Raw genomic sequence first — 18,416 nt, 5'->3', positions numbered from 1 at the left:
AGGAGACAGAGGTTGCTATGTTAACTGGAATTTTTAACCAAGGCAATCAATAAGTGCAAACATAGTTGCTAAATAACTCTTAGGTCTATTCAACAGACTGTGAATGTTTATTTAAAGTGAGGTAAGTCCCAGCGTTCCTTCATGGAGAGCACATTCAGTCTTGAGGCCCTTGAATCCCCAAATCCGGAGAGATAGGATGAAATATGCTCCCAGTATTTTATGAATATAGCCAATTGCTGGCATTCCATTCAGAAAAGAGGCGGCTATTCCTTTTTAAAAATGTCTTCTTACTGCAACGGTGCCTCCCAACCCCAGACTTGATCTACTTATGGTTCTTCCCGTCATGTGGCCCGAGGCTGAGCCAGGCTGGGGCTGCCCTGTTGCCCTGTGCCTACCTGCCTCTCAGGCCAGGGTTTCAAAGAGGGAAGCAGGTGGCAGGGAGAGCCTGTCCCAACTACCCTCATCTTGCCAATGGTTCTTGGTGGGTGGTGATCAGTTTCACTGGGACCACCCAAATGGACAGTTAGGGATCCTGACTAGATTTCTGAGCCCAGGAGTTCAGCCATTCCACAGGGGAACATGGTCAAATTGGGCTGCTCACACCTGGGGGATTTTAATATTTCCTTGGTTCTTGATTTCATAACGCCCTCACCCCTTTGTCCACTAAAGTTGCTGTTTGCATTTATAAATGAGTGAAAAGAAGTACTTGTTGAGAAACCGATGATGTTTCTTGAATCTCTTCCAAGTCTAAGATTGTGGGATCTCTGTGCGGTGGTGGTGGTGGGGGTCTAAAGAAGCAGGGTGATGCTGGAGAGAGGAAACCACATTTCAGAACCCTAAGACCCATCACTTGCTGGCTTTCTGCCTAAGGGCAAGTTCCTTTGCTTCTTTTTCTTAGGCCTTTGTTTCAGGTGCAGAATAGAGATAAGATATCTTAATAGCAGGTGGACCCATGTTGGTGGTTCATTTAGTAGATTTGAAAAGTGCCACGTTCCTTTGATGACACATCTTTGCTGTTGTTTTCCTGCCTTGCACAAGTCTGGTGGTTTCCTTATCTGAGCTCACTTGGACCTTTGATCTTACCTCCCCTCCGACCCTTATCACGTTTCATTTTAAACATGTTTAACGTCTGTCTTTGCTGTGGGCCAGTAGATTCCTTGAGTGTTGACATCACACCCAATCCGATGATGTCTCTGTGTCCCAGGAGCCCAGCACAGGTGTTTGCAATCCCGTGGATTCTCAGTAAATATGTTTTGAGTGGATGGACGAATGAAAGGGTTAGATGACAACCCTGGAATCCCCCAAATCCAGCGTATGGATTGCCAGAGAGGCTGTCCAGATGCAGCCTTCTAATGGTTAACCTTATCCCTCTTTAAGTGTTTTCCTGACATGCTTTCTTCTGAGAAATCATGACCGATATATACAAATCATGATGGAAGGATCACTGAGGCACACTCTTCCTGTCGGTCATTTCTGTGACCACGTCTGTCCTCCTAGCTGCCACACATAGCACCGGTCTGCAAGAAACAAAAAAGTTTTTAAAACTTAAAAAAAAATCTCTTTAATAAGATGTTTTATTGCCATGTGCCAGAAAATTTTTACAGTAAACACACAAATCTGTGATGACGGCAGTATGGATAACACCCTCTAGAGTTGTGCAGTGCACAGCCTATACCACTGTACGTGGCAGCCATGGTGGGTGGGATTCCACCTTTGCCCGCACAGGTTGTACTCACTCTCTGCAGGTTTCTCTTTAAAAAACAGTTAGGATCCACGAGTCTTTTTATCTTGACTTTGTGAGCAACACATGAATAACAGCACAGCAAGCATGCAACCCACTTTCCAATCCCCCTGGAACAGCACAGGGCAGTTGCAGGGTGTACTTGGCACATCATGGGCTCAAAAAGGATCTGGAAGGAAATTTGTGAGCAAGAATACATCTGGAAGCAGTTGATGTTTCCAAGCTGCTGTGTCCTCTCTCTGTCCCTCTCTGTGCTGCAGTGGTACATGAATGGGGTGAATTATTTTACCGACCTGTGGAATATCATGGATACGCTTGGGCTCTTTTACTTCATAGCAGGGATTGTATTTCGGTAAGTAGCCCTCACCACGTTTTCAAGTTTCAGGTGTTTTTGGATTCTCTTGGGTGGAAAGGCGGAGGAAAGACGTTTCAAGCCCAAGATAAGAGAGAGAGGATGAACTATGGTCCCATTATTTTATGAATATAGCCTATCTCTGGAATTCCATTCAGAAAAGAGGTCGCTATTCCTTTTAAAAAATGTTTTCTTACTGCACTGGTGCCGGTTCTTCCCATCACATGGCCCAAGTCTGAGCCAGGCTGGGGCTGCGCTGTTGCCATGTGCCCTCCCCGCCCCGTTTTAGAGATTATTATAAAGGCCCATTGTCTCTGCCTCTTAGAGACACAGCTTGGCTGGCATAAACCTGGGTCTCCTCTCTTCCCCCCTCCTGGTGATCTGTAACTGAAAAAGGGTTCTTCATGGTTTTTCTCTTTGTGCTTATAGAATTTGGAGGAGAGAATTAGAAACTGAGGAGAGAATGATGAGGGTGTTAAATATAGCACAGTGTTTTTGTTTGGGGCCATATAATCTTCTAACATACACTTAACTTCAACTTAAATGCTGGTTCTGGAGCCTGCCCTCCCAGCTACAAGAGTTCCTCAATCCCCGAGGATTAGAAAAACCAGTTGAAAAGTACGGTTGAAGGCAAAAAGCAACATGACTCCACGTGATAGGGAAAGCGGGGTGCATACAAACCTTGGCCCCCCTTGCCCAGCCCTGCTCGTTTCCGGGCTGCCTTTCCCGAATAGCTTCAAGGTGAAGCTCGTGGTCTATTGGAGCAGAGAAGCCTGACTATTAATATTCACACCTACCCAGAATGAGGTGCTTTACAGTGAGCGCTCACTCTACAATACGAACGGGGTAAGAACTCAATTTCCTCCTCCAAAAAAACCCTCCCTTTCTGCTTGGGTTAAAGGCCCAGCATTGTTTTTTTTAAGTTTTTATTTTATAGTGGAGTATAGCTGATTAACAATGTTGTGATAGTTTCAGGTGCCCAGCAAATGGACGCAGCCATACATATGCATGTATCCATTCTCCCCCAAACTCCCCTCCCATCCAGGCTGCCACATAACACCGAGCAGAATTCCCTGTGCTCTACAGTAGGTCTTTTTGGTTATTAAAGGCCCAGCATTTGAATCACGGTTGGATGTGATTTCTAGAGCATTCCAGTTAGAAAGCACATATGGCTTTCAATGAACACGCCAGCAGGTGGTTAGCTAATCAAATGATCTGGTGCAAATGAGGTAAGTTTCACTGGGGGGAACCTGGCAGGGTCAAGTCCCAGGTGGTCGGGGTCACTGTAGAGGCCTGTGAGCCAGGAAGTTAGCAATGTCGGAATTGGGTCCTGCGGGAGTATTTGGGATGAAGGACTAAAGTGTCCGGCCTCTCCTGGGGTCCACGAGGGCAGTAGACGTGGCCTTTGGTTTTCAGTGGCTGATGGGCCGGTGATGTCCCTGGTCTATTTCCACTTACTCTCAGTTCCCAGGCTTTTGGCTGTTTCTTCATGTTTGGTTATTTTTTATTATTATTTTATTTTTTTGCGGTACGCGGCCCTCTCACTGCTGTGGCCTCTCCCGTTGTGGAGCACAGGCTCCGGACGCGCAGGCTTAGCGGCCATGGCTCATGGGCCCAGCCGCTCCGCAGCATGTGGGATCTTCCCGGACCGGGGTACGAACCCATGTCCCCTGCATCGGCAGGCAGACTCTCAACCACTGCGCCACCAGGGAAGCCCCTGTTTGGTTATTTTCAAAAGCAAAATTTGATTGTAAATCAACTGTACTTCAATAAAATTAAAAAAAATTAGCAAATAAAATCCAGAAATAAATAAAAATGATAAAAAGCAAAACCTTGAAATATTTTGTCAGCATCTCACAGCTTCTTTCTTCTTCTTTCCACAGGCTTTACCCTTCTAACAAAACCTCGCTGTACTCCGGACGAGTGATTTTTTGCCTGGATTACATTATATTCACCCTAAGGTTGATTCACATTTTCACGGTCAGCAGGAATTTAGGACCCAAGATTATCATGTTGCAAAGGATGGTGAGAATGAAGAATATTTGTAGTTAGTTGTCCTTCTTCTAACTGCATCCAGTGTTCCTTTCATTGTTGAGAGGAGGATTTTGTGCATAGAGTGATGGCTGCATTTCACAATCAGTAGGGTTTACTTTCTTGATGTGTTTTCATCAGGGGCCCCTCTTCCAGGTTAAAATTTCACAAAAGATGGCTGTTAGGAGCAAACAGCTTGACTCAGTGCGTTGCTAAGAAAGATCTCTAGATTTTACATGTTTCCAAGTGCTTTCACTTGAGTCTTAACAACTCACTAGAAGCCGAGGCGGGAGACGGACTTTTATACCCATTTTACAGATGTGGACAGTCAGGTTCAAGAAGGTTAATATGTTTGTCTGGAGACATGCAGTGAGCTAGAAGCATAGCGTGGACTGGAACTTTAATCTTACAACCATGCGATACAGACGTCGCGAAAGCACTACCAGCCCCGTTCCATGGGGACAAATAACAGAAAGATACACACTGACGATGTTGCTTCTCTCAGCTTGTTTTCCACGTGACCCAAACCTCCCGTGTTTCTGTCTTTAAATCAGATGGGCGTTTGGATGAGCTCATCTGGAGGTTCCTTTCCAATGCTGAGCTTCTTCGAGTTTGCGGTTTTAATTCAAAGCATATCTGGGGCATCAAGTCACCATGAAGTCATGCTGTGTGTGCAAAACATTAAAAAAGATAAAACGGTGCATTCTTGTCTAAAAAGGAGAGCTTTTATTTTCCTTAAGAAAAAAAAAAAACTAAGGCAATAGCTTAGGGGTCTGCAGAACGTGAGCTGGAGAGGAGGGGGGGGCGGTCCAGAGTTGGATCCCTCTTCTGCTCCCAGGCTGGTCTCATTCAGAAAGTCTCTGCTGCTGCGCTGGTTTGGGGACCTGCAAGGAAAGATGCATCCGTCAGTTTTAGTGCCGGGAAGGAGATGCCCCGAGACCCAAGGGTGATGATGGCCATTTTTAAAAATTAGTGATCAAATGCTGGGCACCTTAGGTTCCAGGGTCCCAGAGCCTCTGTCCTTCTCCGTGGTCAGCGGAGTGGACAAGCCGCCCTGGTGCCGTCCTGACTTCACTCTCCTGTCCTCCCGTGACAGCTGATCGACGTGTTCTTCTTCCTGTTCCTCTTTGCCGTGTGGATGGTGGCCTTCGGCGTGGCCAGGCAAGGGATCCTCAGGCAGAATGAGCATCGCTGGAGGTGGATCTTCCGCTCGGTCATCTATGAGCCCTACCTGGCCATGTTCGGCCAAGTGCCCAGCGATGTGGACAGTAAGCCTGATGTGGCCTGGGCGGGGGACAGCTGGGAGGTGGCAGATGCTTCTAGAACCAGCCTCCGAGGCTCCCCACTCTGACCCTGGGGACTGTCTTAGGAGCAGGCGGCTGGAATCTGGCCAACACCAGGGAATGGACACTAACCCTCAAAGCCATTTCTTTCTCCTGAGCAGGATCTCATGTCCACCTTTGTAAGCTTGTCCCCAGCATTTCAGCCTGCAATTTTTAAACCTTTTTAAAAAGAATGTTTCTCATATTTCCAACAGCAACGTGGCCGATGAGAGCCAGGAGCCTCACTGGTTTAGAAACGAGTGTTGCAAGTCTGTCCTATACAACAGAGTGACGGGGTGCTCATTTATTTCAAAAAGTGCAATATTGAAAAATTTTGCACTGGAACCTGGAATTTAAACTTCCAGCATTAGCCTTCTGCCAGCTATCTTTCGGAGGCAGGTTAATGGTGGCAGAGATGGCATGGATTTGGCCACGCCCAGTTGACATAAGGAAAGTGTCGGGTGTGTGCAAACTGGTGTGTGTTTTGGATAAACTGTCTAAAGCATCTCTGTGATGCTGACAGTAGCCTGAGCTTGTCATGTTCTGTCCTGCCACGGGAAAACTACCCCGATGTTTGCCTGGCCCTATGCTCTCATTTCTCAGCTCCTTGGTGTTTTCTCAATTATCTCCGTGGCCTCGTGTGGTCCTTCTGGCCTCTTCTGCTGCAGCCTCTTCCAAGACCTTAGAAACAGCTCTTTTCCGGGCAACGATGGGAAGGCACCTTGTTATTATTATTTCCCGTCTGCATGCTGTACTTACCATTTTACACAAAAGCGAGTGTGTGTTGTCCTCACGGCAACCTTATGTGTCGGTGGTTTTAGTCCTGTGAGGGACAGCTCACAGTGACTCACCTAAAGAGCCAGTGGCAGATGGGGTTCAAATCTTGGTCCAGCCACGTGTGTGCTGTGTGCCCTGGGACGCAGCTTGGCGTCTCTGCCTCTCAGTTCCATTGCAGGTAGAAATGGGTGTAGCACCTACTTTTCTGCCGGGCGTCTCACCGACCGGCAGGACTGAACTCAAACTCACAGGCTCGGATGAGGATCTGTAGCCCAGAGCGACTCCCAGAGGGCCAGACACTCACATCCATTGCCTTCTCTGAGATTCTCAGACTCACCTCTCCATCCTCCCCTCCAGACTCAGACCTTCTGCAAGTCCCCATTCTAGGATCTGTCACCACCGGTCGCACAGATGTGCAAAGCAGAAGCCTCGATGGAACGTCCTTGACGCCTCCTATGACTTCCTCCCCCACCTCCAGTTCATCAGCTAGTTTTGTTGATTTCATCCCCTAAATGTCTTTGAAACCCAGCCACTTTTTTTTTTTTTTTTTTTTTTTTTTTTTTTTGCAGTACGCAGGCCTCTCACTGCCGTGGCCTCTCCTGTTGCGGAGCACAGGCTCCAGACCCGCAGGCTCAGCGGCCACGGCTCATGGGCCTAGCCGCTCTGTGGCATGTGGGATCTTCCCAGACCGGGGCACGAACCCGTGTCCCCTGCATCGGCAGGCGGACTCTCAACCACTGTGCCACCAGGGAAGCCCATACCCAGCCACTCTTTACCATCCCCACCACCACTGCCCTAAGCCATCCTCACCCCCTGCCCGCGTGGCTCTTAGTCAGAACCTCCTCACGTCTCCCTCTGGCTCCTTATACTGCAGCCAGAGTGATCCTTGAATAAAGAGAATCCGATGTGTCACACCTCTGCGTCAAGCAGTCTAACGGCTCTCCGTTGGTTTTAGTATAAAGATAAAATAGTTAACATGCTAACTGCACATCCTGTTCTCTCATTTCAACAGACCTTTCCAGTCCCCCTACCACAGGGCCTTTGCACGTGCTGTTCCCTCTCCAGATGCTCTGGGCACCCCATCTCTCCCCATTCATTTAGCTGCTCCTACTCATCCTTCTGTCCTCAGTTCAGAGATGCTTCCTTCCAGTGGAACCGCTCTCAGATGAGGAGCCTCAGTTTGTGCCCACGGAGCACACTGTACGTGTCCTTCTTAGCGCTTCTCAGGGGCTGAAATGTTCAACTTGTGTGGTCATTCATCTGCCTATTCTTCCAAAAAGGTTGGAAGCTCCCTGAGGGCAAAGACCATGTTTACCTTACCTTCCTTTTTGTCTTGCATCCTAGTGAAGTCCTGGCTCATAGTAGCTGCTCAATAAATACTTAAAAATCTTTTATTGAAGTCTAGTTGATTTACAATGTTGTGTTAGTTTCAGGTGTACAGTAAAGTAAATCAGTTATACATATGTTCACTCTTTTTTAGATTGGTCATTACATAGTATTGAGTAGAGTTCTCTGTGTTATACAGTAGGTCCTTATTAGTTAACTATTTTATATATAGTAGTGTGTATATGTCAGTCCTAAGGTATCTCCCCATTTCCCCCTGGTAACCATAAGTTTGTTTTCTACATCTGTGACTTTATTTCTGTTTTGTAAATAAGTTCATTTGTACCATTATTTTTTGGTTCCACATATAAGCAATATCATATGATATTTGTCTTTCTCTTTTTAACTTACTTCACTCAGTATGGCAATCTCTAGGTCCATCCATATTGCTGCAAATGGCATTATTTCAATGCACTGTTATTCAGTCAATAAATACTTAATGAGTAGATGAACACATGATTCTGAGGCTTACCCACGATTCTGAGGCTTACCCATGATAGAGTGCCTTGGAACAATGCCCGACACATTGCATGATCATCGCACCTTTGTGGTGCTTTAGCACTGGCCCCTCCAGAGGGTCCTCACATTGCCTGTTGCTGTATCCTCAGGTACCACGTACGACTTCTCCCACTGCACCTTCACTGGGAATGAATCCAAGCCCCTGTGCGTGGAGCTGGACGAGCACAACCTGCCCCGCTTCCCCGAGTGGATCACCATCCCCCTGGTGTGCATCTACATGCTGTCCACCAACATCCTGCTGGTCAACCTGCTGGTTGCCATGTTCGGGTATGTGCTTGGCCATACACTGGCTGGGGGTCCATGCCGTGCCGGGCCCCGTGCCAGGTGGAGCTGGGGGAATCGGGAGTGAAGCAGCAAAGGTCCACCCTTGAGGAGCTTATGATAGAGGTCTTATGATAGGGGATTGGTGGTCTGGGGTGGGGAGAGGCCTTGAAGGGACTATATTAAGATAGAGCGAGTCCTATAAGCTGTAACATAAGTTTTTGGACCCCAAAGATAGGTGCCTGTAACCCCCTCCAGCACGTTCAGACTGCATGTTTAGTGTCCATTTAGCAACCTCCCCGGAGCGCCAAGATGCTGGCCTGACAATGACTGTGGCTCGGTTCCCAGGTTCTCATTTTCTGTGGACTCCGTGGGATGGATTCTAGGGCTTAAGGGACTCAGCTTTTAGTTAGCTGCTGCTTTAAAATATTTAGTTTAAGTACAAATCAAGAGAGCAGAGTCAGGAGAGCGACTCTCCTTTGGGGCTCATGTCTAATGAGGTTGGCGTGAGAGCACGATGGTGACTGAAACATTTTTTTTGCTTTTGGCCATTTAATCCATTTAGAAAATCATGTTTATCTTGCCCCTTTGTCTTTCTTAGGAGCGTTTCAAAGAACCCCATGTGGTGGGTACAGTGGGGGTACCTTAATTTTAGGCTGTTGTTGTGAGGTAGGGGGTTATTCTGGGTACATGAATCCTGGCATAGACAGGCAAGCAGTTTAGAAACAAAATTCAAATTAAAAAAAATTATTTGTTAAACTTTGGAGTGAAAGAAAAACCATAGTTGAAACCAGAAACTGAGAAACTATGAAGGATAAGAAAAACACATTTAATTTCGTTAAAGAGGATACCTCAGATGAAGTCATGTGATAAATGATAGACTGGGGACAATGTTTGCCTAAGGTGAACAAAGGCTTCTCATTCTTGCTGTAGAAAGAGCTCCTGCAAATCGGTGAGAGAAAGATGAGGCAGTAGAGAATGGGCAGAGGAATGCAATTCAGAGAAATTCAAATGGCCACTAACTGTAGGGGAAGGGGCTCAACCTCATGGGTGGGAAAGGTCAGCTGAAACCAGCAACGAGGTGTTGGTTTAGGATCCATCAGGTGAAGAGACATCGTAAGAAGTGCTGGAGATGATGCTGGGAAATGGACACTGCTCTGGGAATGTGAATTGTCTCCCACTTTTGGGAAAGTGATCTGAAAATAGCTATTAAAAAATATGCAAACCTTTGGCCCAACTCCTGTGTCTGGGAATCTTTCGTAAAGATATCTAGGCAAAAAACATTTATTAGATCATTGTTTGATGCCTATCAATAAGGGGATGGTAAAACAAAGCATGTCGTATCCATAACATGGAACATTATGCAGCTCTTAAAAAGAAAAGCTGAGGGCTTCCCTGGTGGCGCAGTGGTTGGGAGTCCGCCTGCCGATGCAGGGGACGCAGGTTCGTGCCCCGGTCCGGGAAGATTCCACATGCCATGGAGCGGCTGGGCCCGTGAGCCATGGCCACTGAGCCTGCACATCCAGAGCCTGTGCTCCACAATGGGAGAGGCCACAACAGTGAGAGACCCGCGTACCACAAAAAAAAAAAAAAAGAAAAGCTGAGATCTATATTATTGACTTGGAAGGATGACATTTTGTTAAATATAAGAAGCTCAGTGCAGGCTTATTTTTATAGCAAAATCTTATTTTCTGACAGTAAAAAACAAGAAATTTTTAAAAGGCAAGTATATATTTCACTCAACACAATGATCACATATTACTTCCATAATTTAGAAAAAAAGAATCAGAAGGTAGTTGTCTTATAGAGACCTGAGGGGCACCAGGATTGTAGACGAGGGTCATCTTTCTTTGTCGGTCAGTGGCCTCCCTTTGAGTGAGGCTGCGTGGGGGAACATGTGCCTTCGGGGACATCACGCATCCAAGGGGCTGAGCCGTGAGTGGTCATCTGGTCTTCAGGTGTACAGCGACGTCCTCCTCTAGACTAGCTTCTACACTGTGGCCACAGTGGTGTTTCTAAAATGTCACTTCTCTGCTTAAAATTCTGGAAGTATTTCAGTATTTCCCCATAGTGTTCAGGGTAAATTTCAGCCTCCTCAGCTTCCTCCAAGGCCATCGACCTGGGCTTTGAAAACACCTTCAGCCTTCACCTCTGCTACCTGTCTCCGACAGGCATCCCACCTGTCTATCCCTAAACAGTGTGATCTGTCGTGCCTGACACTTTTGCAAATGTCACCCCTCTGTCGACATTACCTGTTCTATCTTGACCGTCTCTTTCCCATTCCTCTTGCCCTCTAAGGAGTCCAGCAGCACCCTTCGCCCGAGTGGTCCTCGTGCCCTCCCCACTGTGCATAGAGAACCCGTGGGCCCCCCTCACAGCGATAGCTTCCTCTTCTTCCAGACCGTAAGCTCTGGAGAGTGGAGATTGTGTCTGTCTCAGCACCTAGCCCTTCCTGGGTTTGTTCCATGAATGAAAAGAACAGGATTCTTTCTGCTTTTTGTTCATTATTCAGTTTTAGTTAGGAGAATAGCTTCCTGGTCTGTTATTCACCAAGTAGTGTCAATGGTGAATGTCAGACCAGTGAGGGGTTCATCACCTAGATGTATAATATCTGTTCTGTGCCAGGTGCCTGGGCCATGGAGATCATGGAGCCCTTTGTCCCACTCAGCCTTAAAGAGGGAATATGCACCCCACCCCACCCCCAACTCCATCACCGCCCCTAAAGGGGGGCCTGGGAAGTACTCAAGAATCCAGACGTCTATACTGCTTACGGGAAGCTGGACCATGTCACGCTGCCAGAGGTCCCCACGTCTGAGCTTGCAGAGAGAAGTGGCAGAGACGGGTGGTTATGTATCCACGTGAGGGCAGAGAAGGGAGGACCGATTCCCAGACTCGAAGCAAGAGTGGGGAGGGAATGAGATGATTTGGGGTCCTATTTTATAGTGATAACCTCTCTTATCAACCTGTACATTGAACATTGGGTAGTCCCTGTAAAAACTGACCACTAATATAATATCTACAAAAATTAAACAGAAGGGCCGACAGCTCCCAATGCGATGGCCTTTGAGCTACACGAATTCAGTAGATCTCAGGAAGCAGAGTGGAATAGTGCTTAGAGTTCTCCCGAGTCTGTGTGCTGTGAGCTGTTCACCAAAGCCATTCTTGAGGACCAGGTCAGTTTGTAATTCATTATCCCCATGACAATCATAAAATGATAGAATTTGGAGCTGAGAGGGACAGGAGTCCAGCCTGTGATTTTCAGGTTGAGGAAGTGAAAGTTGGGCAGCTCAGCATCTGTGGCTCTGGCCGCAGTGACGTCCGTCTTGCCTGTGTCCATTCGAGGCTTGAGCTTGAGTCTCTTCCCTGCGAGGCCTGAGCCATTGGGCCACACCCCACTGTTGCCTCATTCCGTGTGTAAGTGTGACCACTGGGGAACTTCCCTTCCCTTGGGGGATCCTTAGATTCATCTTGGGCTAAGGCAGAGGTCTTTTTTTCTGTTAATACCTGTCTGAGCAGCTAGAGCAGCCCCCTTGCCATCCTTGAGCTAACTCGTCAGGACACTGTTTCTGATGGTTGTGATGGATATTCTGGGTTCACTCCAAGCCGACAGCTCCGGGCTGTGACCCCTGTCTGGCACCGCATCAAAATATTCATGTAAGAGTTTAACCATGCACAATGGCAGCCTTTTGAACTGTAACATAAATGTACACTTGGGAATTTTAAAGTAATATTGGAATGCTCTCTAGATGGTATTCAGCAGGGAAAGGAAATGGGTGTAAACATCTGCGATGATTCCACATTAAAATTATCGATCACAGGCCCTATGTGGCTTATCAGAGGCACGATGTGATCTTAAGGTTAGTAAATGACTCGGGGTCGTCTTAACACGGAGCTGTTAATGCTTTCAGGCACCGTGTCCTGAAGATAAATTCACCCACGGCATTTCTGCTGGAAAGGACTCATCAGACATGCCGTTTTTTTAATCTTAGGAATAATACATGTTCATTATGAATATGTAGAAAAGTAGACAAAAGAAAATATCTCCTGGTACAGATTAAACGTTCGGGTGACTTCACCAGTCCCAGGCAGGCTACTGAAATGGGATGAAAAGAAGAAAAAGAGAGCAGATAATTGTAACAATAACAATAGCTAATATTGATACTTTTCCATGCTAGGCACATCCAAGTGCTTTACATGTGCAGCTTCATTTAATTAGTCATCATTTTTGTGTAGGTGTAGCTTTATAATCATTCATAAATGAGGAGTTGGAGGCAGAGAGAGGTTAAAGTCTCTGCTATCTGAGCGGGAGATGGGCACATAGACAGTAATATAAGATGAGGTGAAAAGATACAGTACGATCCGAGCGGCACGAGAAACCTATTCACAAAGGACTCTGGTGCAGGGCCGGGGTTATTAATTGTGACAGATCTTGGGGCTGGGCAGCAGCAAATGGAGGAGACATTTGCTCAGAGGACCCTGGGGGCTTTGGTTGGAGAGGGAGAGAAGCAGAGGAAATAAAGCTGTTCTGGGGAGAACTAGAGACTGCGGATGGGGGAAGGTCAGCAGGGGCTGGGTTATGGAGTGTGTCTTATGCCGTGTTGAAGAATTTGGACTTTTCCCTGCAGGTGAAGGGAGACTTCATGGGTCTTTACACGGGCAGTGGCACAGTCTTAGTTGTGCTACTTTGACAGAAACATGCCCAACAGTTAGCATCTCACAGTCAGGCAGTGAAATCGCTGGCTGTCTCTTACTGTTAGCGTTGACGCTGTTTCGGTGCTGCAGAGCGTGAGGGGAACCAGGACGTGCGGAAGGTTTTAACGTGCCCGCTGGGGCACTGAGTGGGTGCAAAAAGTCAGGGTCATCAAGGTTCACTGGATACTGCTGCAGAGTCTGGGAAGGAATGGCAGGTGGAAAAATGTATGAAATCTGTGAAAAGCTTGGAAGAGGGGTTTACCTGATTGCAGTCTAGCTGGCAAGTTTCTCGTATTTCAGTTTCTTCTAAAATTCTGCCGTTGTTTTAGTGTCTACTTTTTCTTTGTGAATTTTTTGCAGGCTTTTCATTCTGTTCTGTTAATCAGTCTTTCTATTTTGGTTTTTACTACCAAATGGCTTTAATTACTGATTTTTAACATCTGTTGTATGAGTGCCCTTCATTATTCTTACTCAAAACTTTCCTAGCTTTTCTGATATATTTGATCATGTGGAGAGCCTAAGGCTCATCTTCTGCAATCCTTTTTTCTTTCCTCTTCCAAAAAATTTCTTTAATGAATTTTATTGTGATGATGTTAACTTTGCAGGGCCATTTAGGGGAAGCTGACGTCTTTAAAAAATGCCAGAAAAAATGGCGTGATTCTCCATTTATTCAAATACATATAGTTTCCCAGTAAACTTTTATGGCTGTATTCACATGGATATGGCCAATATTTTGTTACATTTTTTTTTCTAGCCATTTGTGGTTGTGAGTGAGATATTTTTTCTATTATGTTTTTTTCAATAACTACTTTTTGATATGCAGGAAGGCTATGAAGTATTGCTTACTTATTTTGGAACAAGTCTCCTTACTGAATTCTTCTTTTTTTCCCCCTCTCTTTTCCTTTTATCATATCATGGAAGTTTCCTCCTATTTCTTATTTATTAAGCTCCTTCCTTCTTCTTCTTCTTTATTTCTTCTAATCAGAAATGGATGTTGCATGCTGCCAGAAGACTTTCTAGAAACAGTTTAAATGGTATTTGTCTTTTTGATCTGTGATGTATTATGAAAATGATGAATTATATAAATGACCTTAATATTTAGTCATCCTTTTGTTCTTTGGTCAGGCACATTACTCTTTGAACGCACTGCCGAATTTCATCCACGTACAAAGCTATGTGAATCCTAAACATTTATCTCTTGGTAACATTTGCACTGTCAGTGGGTGTCTGAGACTTTGTCTCTCCTGCTTCCTCTTCCTCTCGTGCTTCTCTGAGGTGCTCAGATGCTCTTAGGGGACAGAGCTCCCACCAGCTGGGTAGCTGAGGGCACAAGATATCACGGGAGATGTCAAGTCAAAGGGGACCTTGCAGAATTCCTCTCAGGGAAGACGCTAGGTGGCCAGTGGTTGGCAGGGACAGTGAGAGCCATCAGAGCTGGGTGGGCGAGAGCCTGAACACGAGAGTTGGCCCGTGTTCTGCTCTGGACATTTGGGTTTGCTGAGGGGGGTGGGGATGTAGTAGCCCCAGAACTCAGCCTGTCTGCTATAGAAGTGGAAAACCATGTCTAAAAAGCATTAAAATTATTTGAGCTAAGCAGTTGGAAGCCTTCCCTGGGGAACCCTCATGTCTTGTTGGCCGAGTCTGGACCTGACTCTAGAGAAAAAGAACAATTTGGAAGGTTTGGGGTTGGATTTCGCCTCCAGGTCACATTTTGCCCATTCCTGCTGCTCTCTGGGGCAGGTGGACGTAAGTAAATAAACCTCAGCATGGCCAGCCCCGGAAATGTGTTATTTATGCAAAGTGGCTTTTGGGTATTAATGTCCAGTAATCAATCAGTTCACCCACACCCCCTGTGGGATGCGGATAAGGGCTTTTACCGTTTGCCCAGGAAAGGAGCGCTGCTCACTGGATGCACATGGACCCTGAGGTGCAGAGGAAGCAGAGGTTCCAGCAGGAGGCTCCTTGGAGCCTGCTGGGTTGTCCCGAGGAGCACATGGGGCAGTGATGGGAGGCGGAGTTCTTCAAAAGAAAGAATGATACAGGGCTTCCCTGGTGGCGCAGTGGTTGAGAGTCCGCCTGCCGATGCAGGGGACGCTGGTTCGTGCCCTGGTCCGGGAAGATCCCACATACTGCGGAGCGGCTGGACCCGTGAGCCATGGCCGCTGAGCCTGTGCGTCCAGAGCCTGTGCTCCGCAATGGGAGAGGCCACAGCAGTGAGAGGCCCACGTACCGCAAAAAAAAAAAAAAGAATGATACAAACACCAACCCCTGTTGTCGGCACTGGCCTAAGTGCATTCCAGACCAGGGCTTGGCGGCTTTTTCTGTAAGGGCCGGCCAGGGTCTTGGCTTTGGCCAGATGTGCAGAAAGAAGCAGTGCTCGGCGACCCCACACCCATCCCTGCCTCTTTGCTCGTGGGCCCTACAGAACAGGTTGGGTGTTAGATTTGGCCCCTGGGTCACAGTTCACCGATTCCTTTTCTAGATGACCTGGAAGACTTAAGATGTTTTTCACTACCTCTGAGTAACCAGTTAAGCTAAAATGCGAATCTCTTCCCACTAGGACCCTTCTTGGCCACAATTCCACTTGAAGATCCCAGGGAAGGGAGGGAGAAGACACCTTCCCCAGCTCTAAGCATCTGAGTGTTCCTCCCTTCAACAGGAGCTATTAATTCCTTCTGGATAAAACCTCAGCAAACAACATTCAATGCATTAAAATGGATGCAATTTGGGTGTCTGTTGAGTTTTAGGGGGCAGTCAGTAGGATCCATTTTTGGCTAAATACATAAGATTTTAAGATGCTCCTAGGGGCTCATTTGAATGGTGATACTTGTTCTGGAGCAAAGTATGTAGTAAAACGTGATTCCTGGCACGTTCTTCACCTGGACTTCATTAACCTGGGTGTGCCTGCCGTCCTCTCTTATTGCAGTGACAGAAGCCTGCAGTGCCCTTTGCAGACACAGAATCAGCAGGGGCTGGCGAGGACAGATAATGATGCTTGGTATTCATCTTAGAGCAAAACCTGACCTACATTTGGAAGAAACAGCAGGCTCACTGCCAGACTCAGTTTGCTGCATCAAACTGAGTCTCATGCATCACAGTCCTGTCTGCTTTTCACCCAGAAAATCTACCACATAGAGTTGACACTTGAATCAGTCAAGAAACCGTTTTACATGCCTAGTAAAGGAGTTTACATATAGTAGATACTCAACAAACATGAATTCCCTTTGCTTTAAAGACCACACCCAGTTGAAGAGGCACTTTCTGGGAAAGCCTGCCCTGCCCAGACCCCAGGACCTGGTGTAGAGCTCAGAGGGGTCTGATTCATAAGTAAATGCCAAGATAAGCAGAACCAAGCTTATAAGCAAAGCCACAACCATGATCTGTATAGGCTAGTGTTTTGCTCATGTATATGATCCTCACTTGGCTAAAGATATTTAAGTCTTAGGTTGTAGTGCGCTAATAATAATAGTGAGTAATAGTAATAGTAACTATTATTGCTAATAGTAATAGTGAGGTCTCACAACAAATGTATCCCATTTCTCTGCCTGCAAGGTTTGGCCTCTGAAGTTTTGGCCTCTGATGTTTTTACCCAGAATTTGGAGAATTTAATCTATCTGCAGTCAGGATTTGCTGTTAGGCAATTTTAAGGGGTTTGTTGCTGCTTCTTTGGCTCTTGAAGGAGTGATTTGGTGTTAATGATAAAAGTATCTCAGATGATTGAACTTCAGCAAATGGTAAAATGCTTCACAGTTATCTTTTACTAAGTAGTCCAACCCGATCCTTTTTAAAAAAATTTTTTTTAATAACAAATTTCATCAGTTATACATGTACATATGTTCCCATATCCCCTCCCTTTTGCGTCTCCCTCCCACCCTCCCTATCCCACCCCTCCAGGCGGTCACAAAGCACCGAGCTGATCTCCCTGTGCTATGCGGCTGCTTCCCACTAGCTATCTACCTTACGTTTGGTAGTGTATATATGTCCATGACGCTCTTTCACTTTGTCCCAGCTTACCCTTCCCCCTCCCCATATCCTCAAGTCCATTCTCTAGTAGGTGTGTGTCTTTATTCCTGTCTTACCCCTATGTTCTTCATGACATTTTTTTTTCTTAAATTCCATATATATGTGTCAGGAGTCATGTACCAAAATGTTCATAGCAGCCCTATTTACAATAGCCTGGAGATGGAAACAACCTAAGTGTCCATCATCCGATGAATGGATAAAGAAGATGTGGCACATATATACAATGGAATATTACTCAGCCATAAAAAGAAACGAAATTGAGCTATTTGTAATGAGGTGGATGGACCTAGAGTCTGTCATACAGAGTGAAGTAAGTCAGAAAGAGAAAGACAAATACTGTATGCTGACAACCTGATCCTTTTGAAATGGAGCACGGCTCAGAACATTCACGCTCCACGTCGTGAGGTGGCATCATGTAGTGACAGAGCAAATAGGTACTGGGCTGGATTTTGGGGTCCAGATTTTGGCTTCATCACCTGCCAGTCGGGGGACTCAGACAATTACCTACCCCTGTTGTGCCTCAGTTTCTTGATCTGTTCATCACAGATGATAATAGCACTTAACGTTCTACAGAGAGCTGTTTGCAGACTAAATCAACTAATACAAGTCGACTGCTTAGAACACTGTCTGGTATGTAACAAGTGTTAGCTACTTAACAATCTGGGTTTAATTTGTAACAGATAAGTCAGTGGTATAGTCAGACATTTTCTGGATAAATAGACGTTTTCCTAATTCTTTGTTATGGGATCTATTTCTCCCTGTGAATTGTGATTTACATAGTGAGATTGTGTTGTGAGTACAGGTTTGAGCCTCATTATTTTCACTCACATGTAAGCATTTGCCCAAAATATAAAAGTTAGTCATAAACATATTTTTTAACGGCAGCTGCATAGTGTAATCACATTGGTTGGCCATAACTTGTGATATATTTTCTTAGGGTTGAACATTTTCGTTGTTCCATGCTGCTGGGTGGAAAGTGGGAGCGGCTGTTACTCAGCGTGCTGTGGCAGACACCCATGTGTGATATCCATGTCTATATTTTCTTTTCTCAGTATCTCCTTATTCTTAGGTTAGATTTCCAGAAGTAAAATCAATGGGTCAACTGGATAAATATTTTTAAGGTCCCTGATAAATATTAACAAACTGCTCTCCCAGATTGTTTATAATTAAGCTCCCACAGTGACGTTGGCAACTTACTCCTCCGAGAGTCGCCACCTTGGGCCTCTGGGTATCGAACACAATACCAGACTAACGGAAAAAGGGAATCCTTGAAAGGTCTTGAAACACGCCTCTACCGTGTGGGCACTTGGCGGGT

General features: G+C 46.1%; 1 protein-coding gene across 1 annotated transcript in view; it reads left to right on the top strand.

Moving 5' to 3' along the window:
- The window catches only part of TRPM8 (transient receptor potential cation channel subfamily M member 8), a gene marked incomplete at its 5' end in the record, with an annotated part of 78,702 nt that overhangs the window by 40,668 nt on the left and 19,618 nt on the right, over positions 1-18,416 (top strand). Inside the window, 4 exons of the mRNA XM_082629895.1 lie at positions 2,002-2,093; positions 3,977-4,118; positions 5,221-5,392; positions 8,215-8,392. Of these exons, the coding sequence (XP_082486021.1) occupies positions 2,002-2,093; positions 3,977-4,118; positions 5,221-5,392; positions 8,215-8,392 (584 nt within the window). The remainder of the gene's footprint in view (positions 1-2,001; positions 2,094-3,976; positions 4,119-5,220; positions 5,393-8,214; positions 8,393-18,416) is intronic.

The sequence above is a fragment of the Mesoplodon mirus genome, assembly GCF_964341445.2.
Source record: "Mesoplodon mirus genome assembly, chromosome: 8".
In the NCBI taxonomy this organism is placed as follows: Eukaryota; Metazoa; Chordata; class Mammalia; order Artiodactyla; family Ziphiidae; genus Mesoplodon; species Mesoplodon mirus.
Note: the sequence above shows the minus strand (reverse complement) of the source record. Positions and strands in the feature narration are given on the sequence as shown.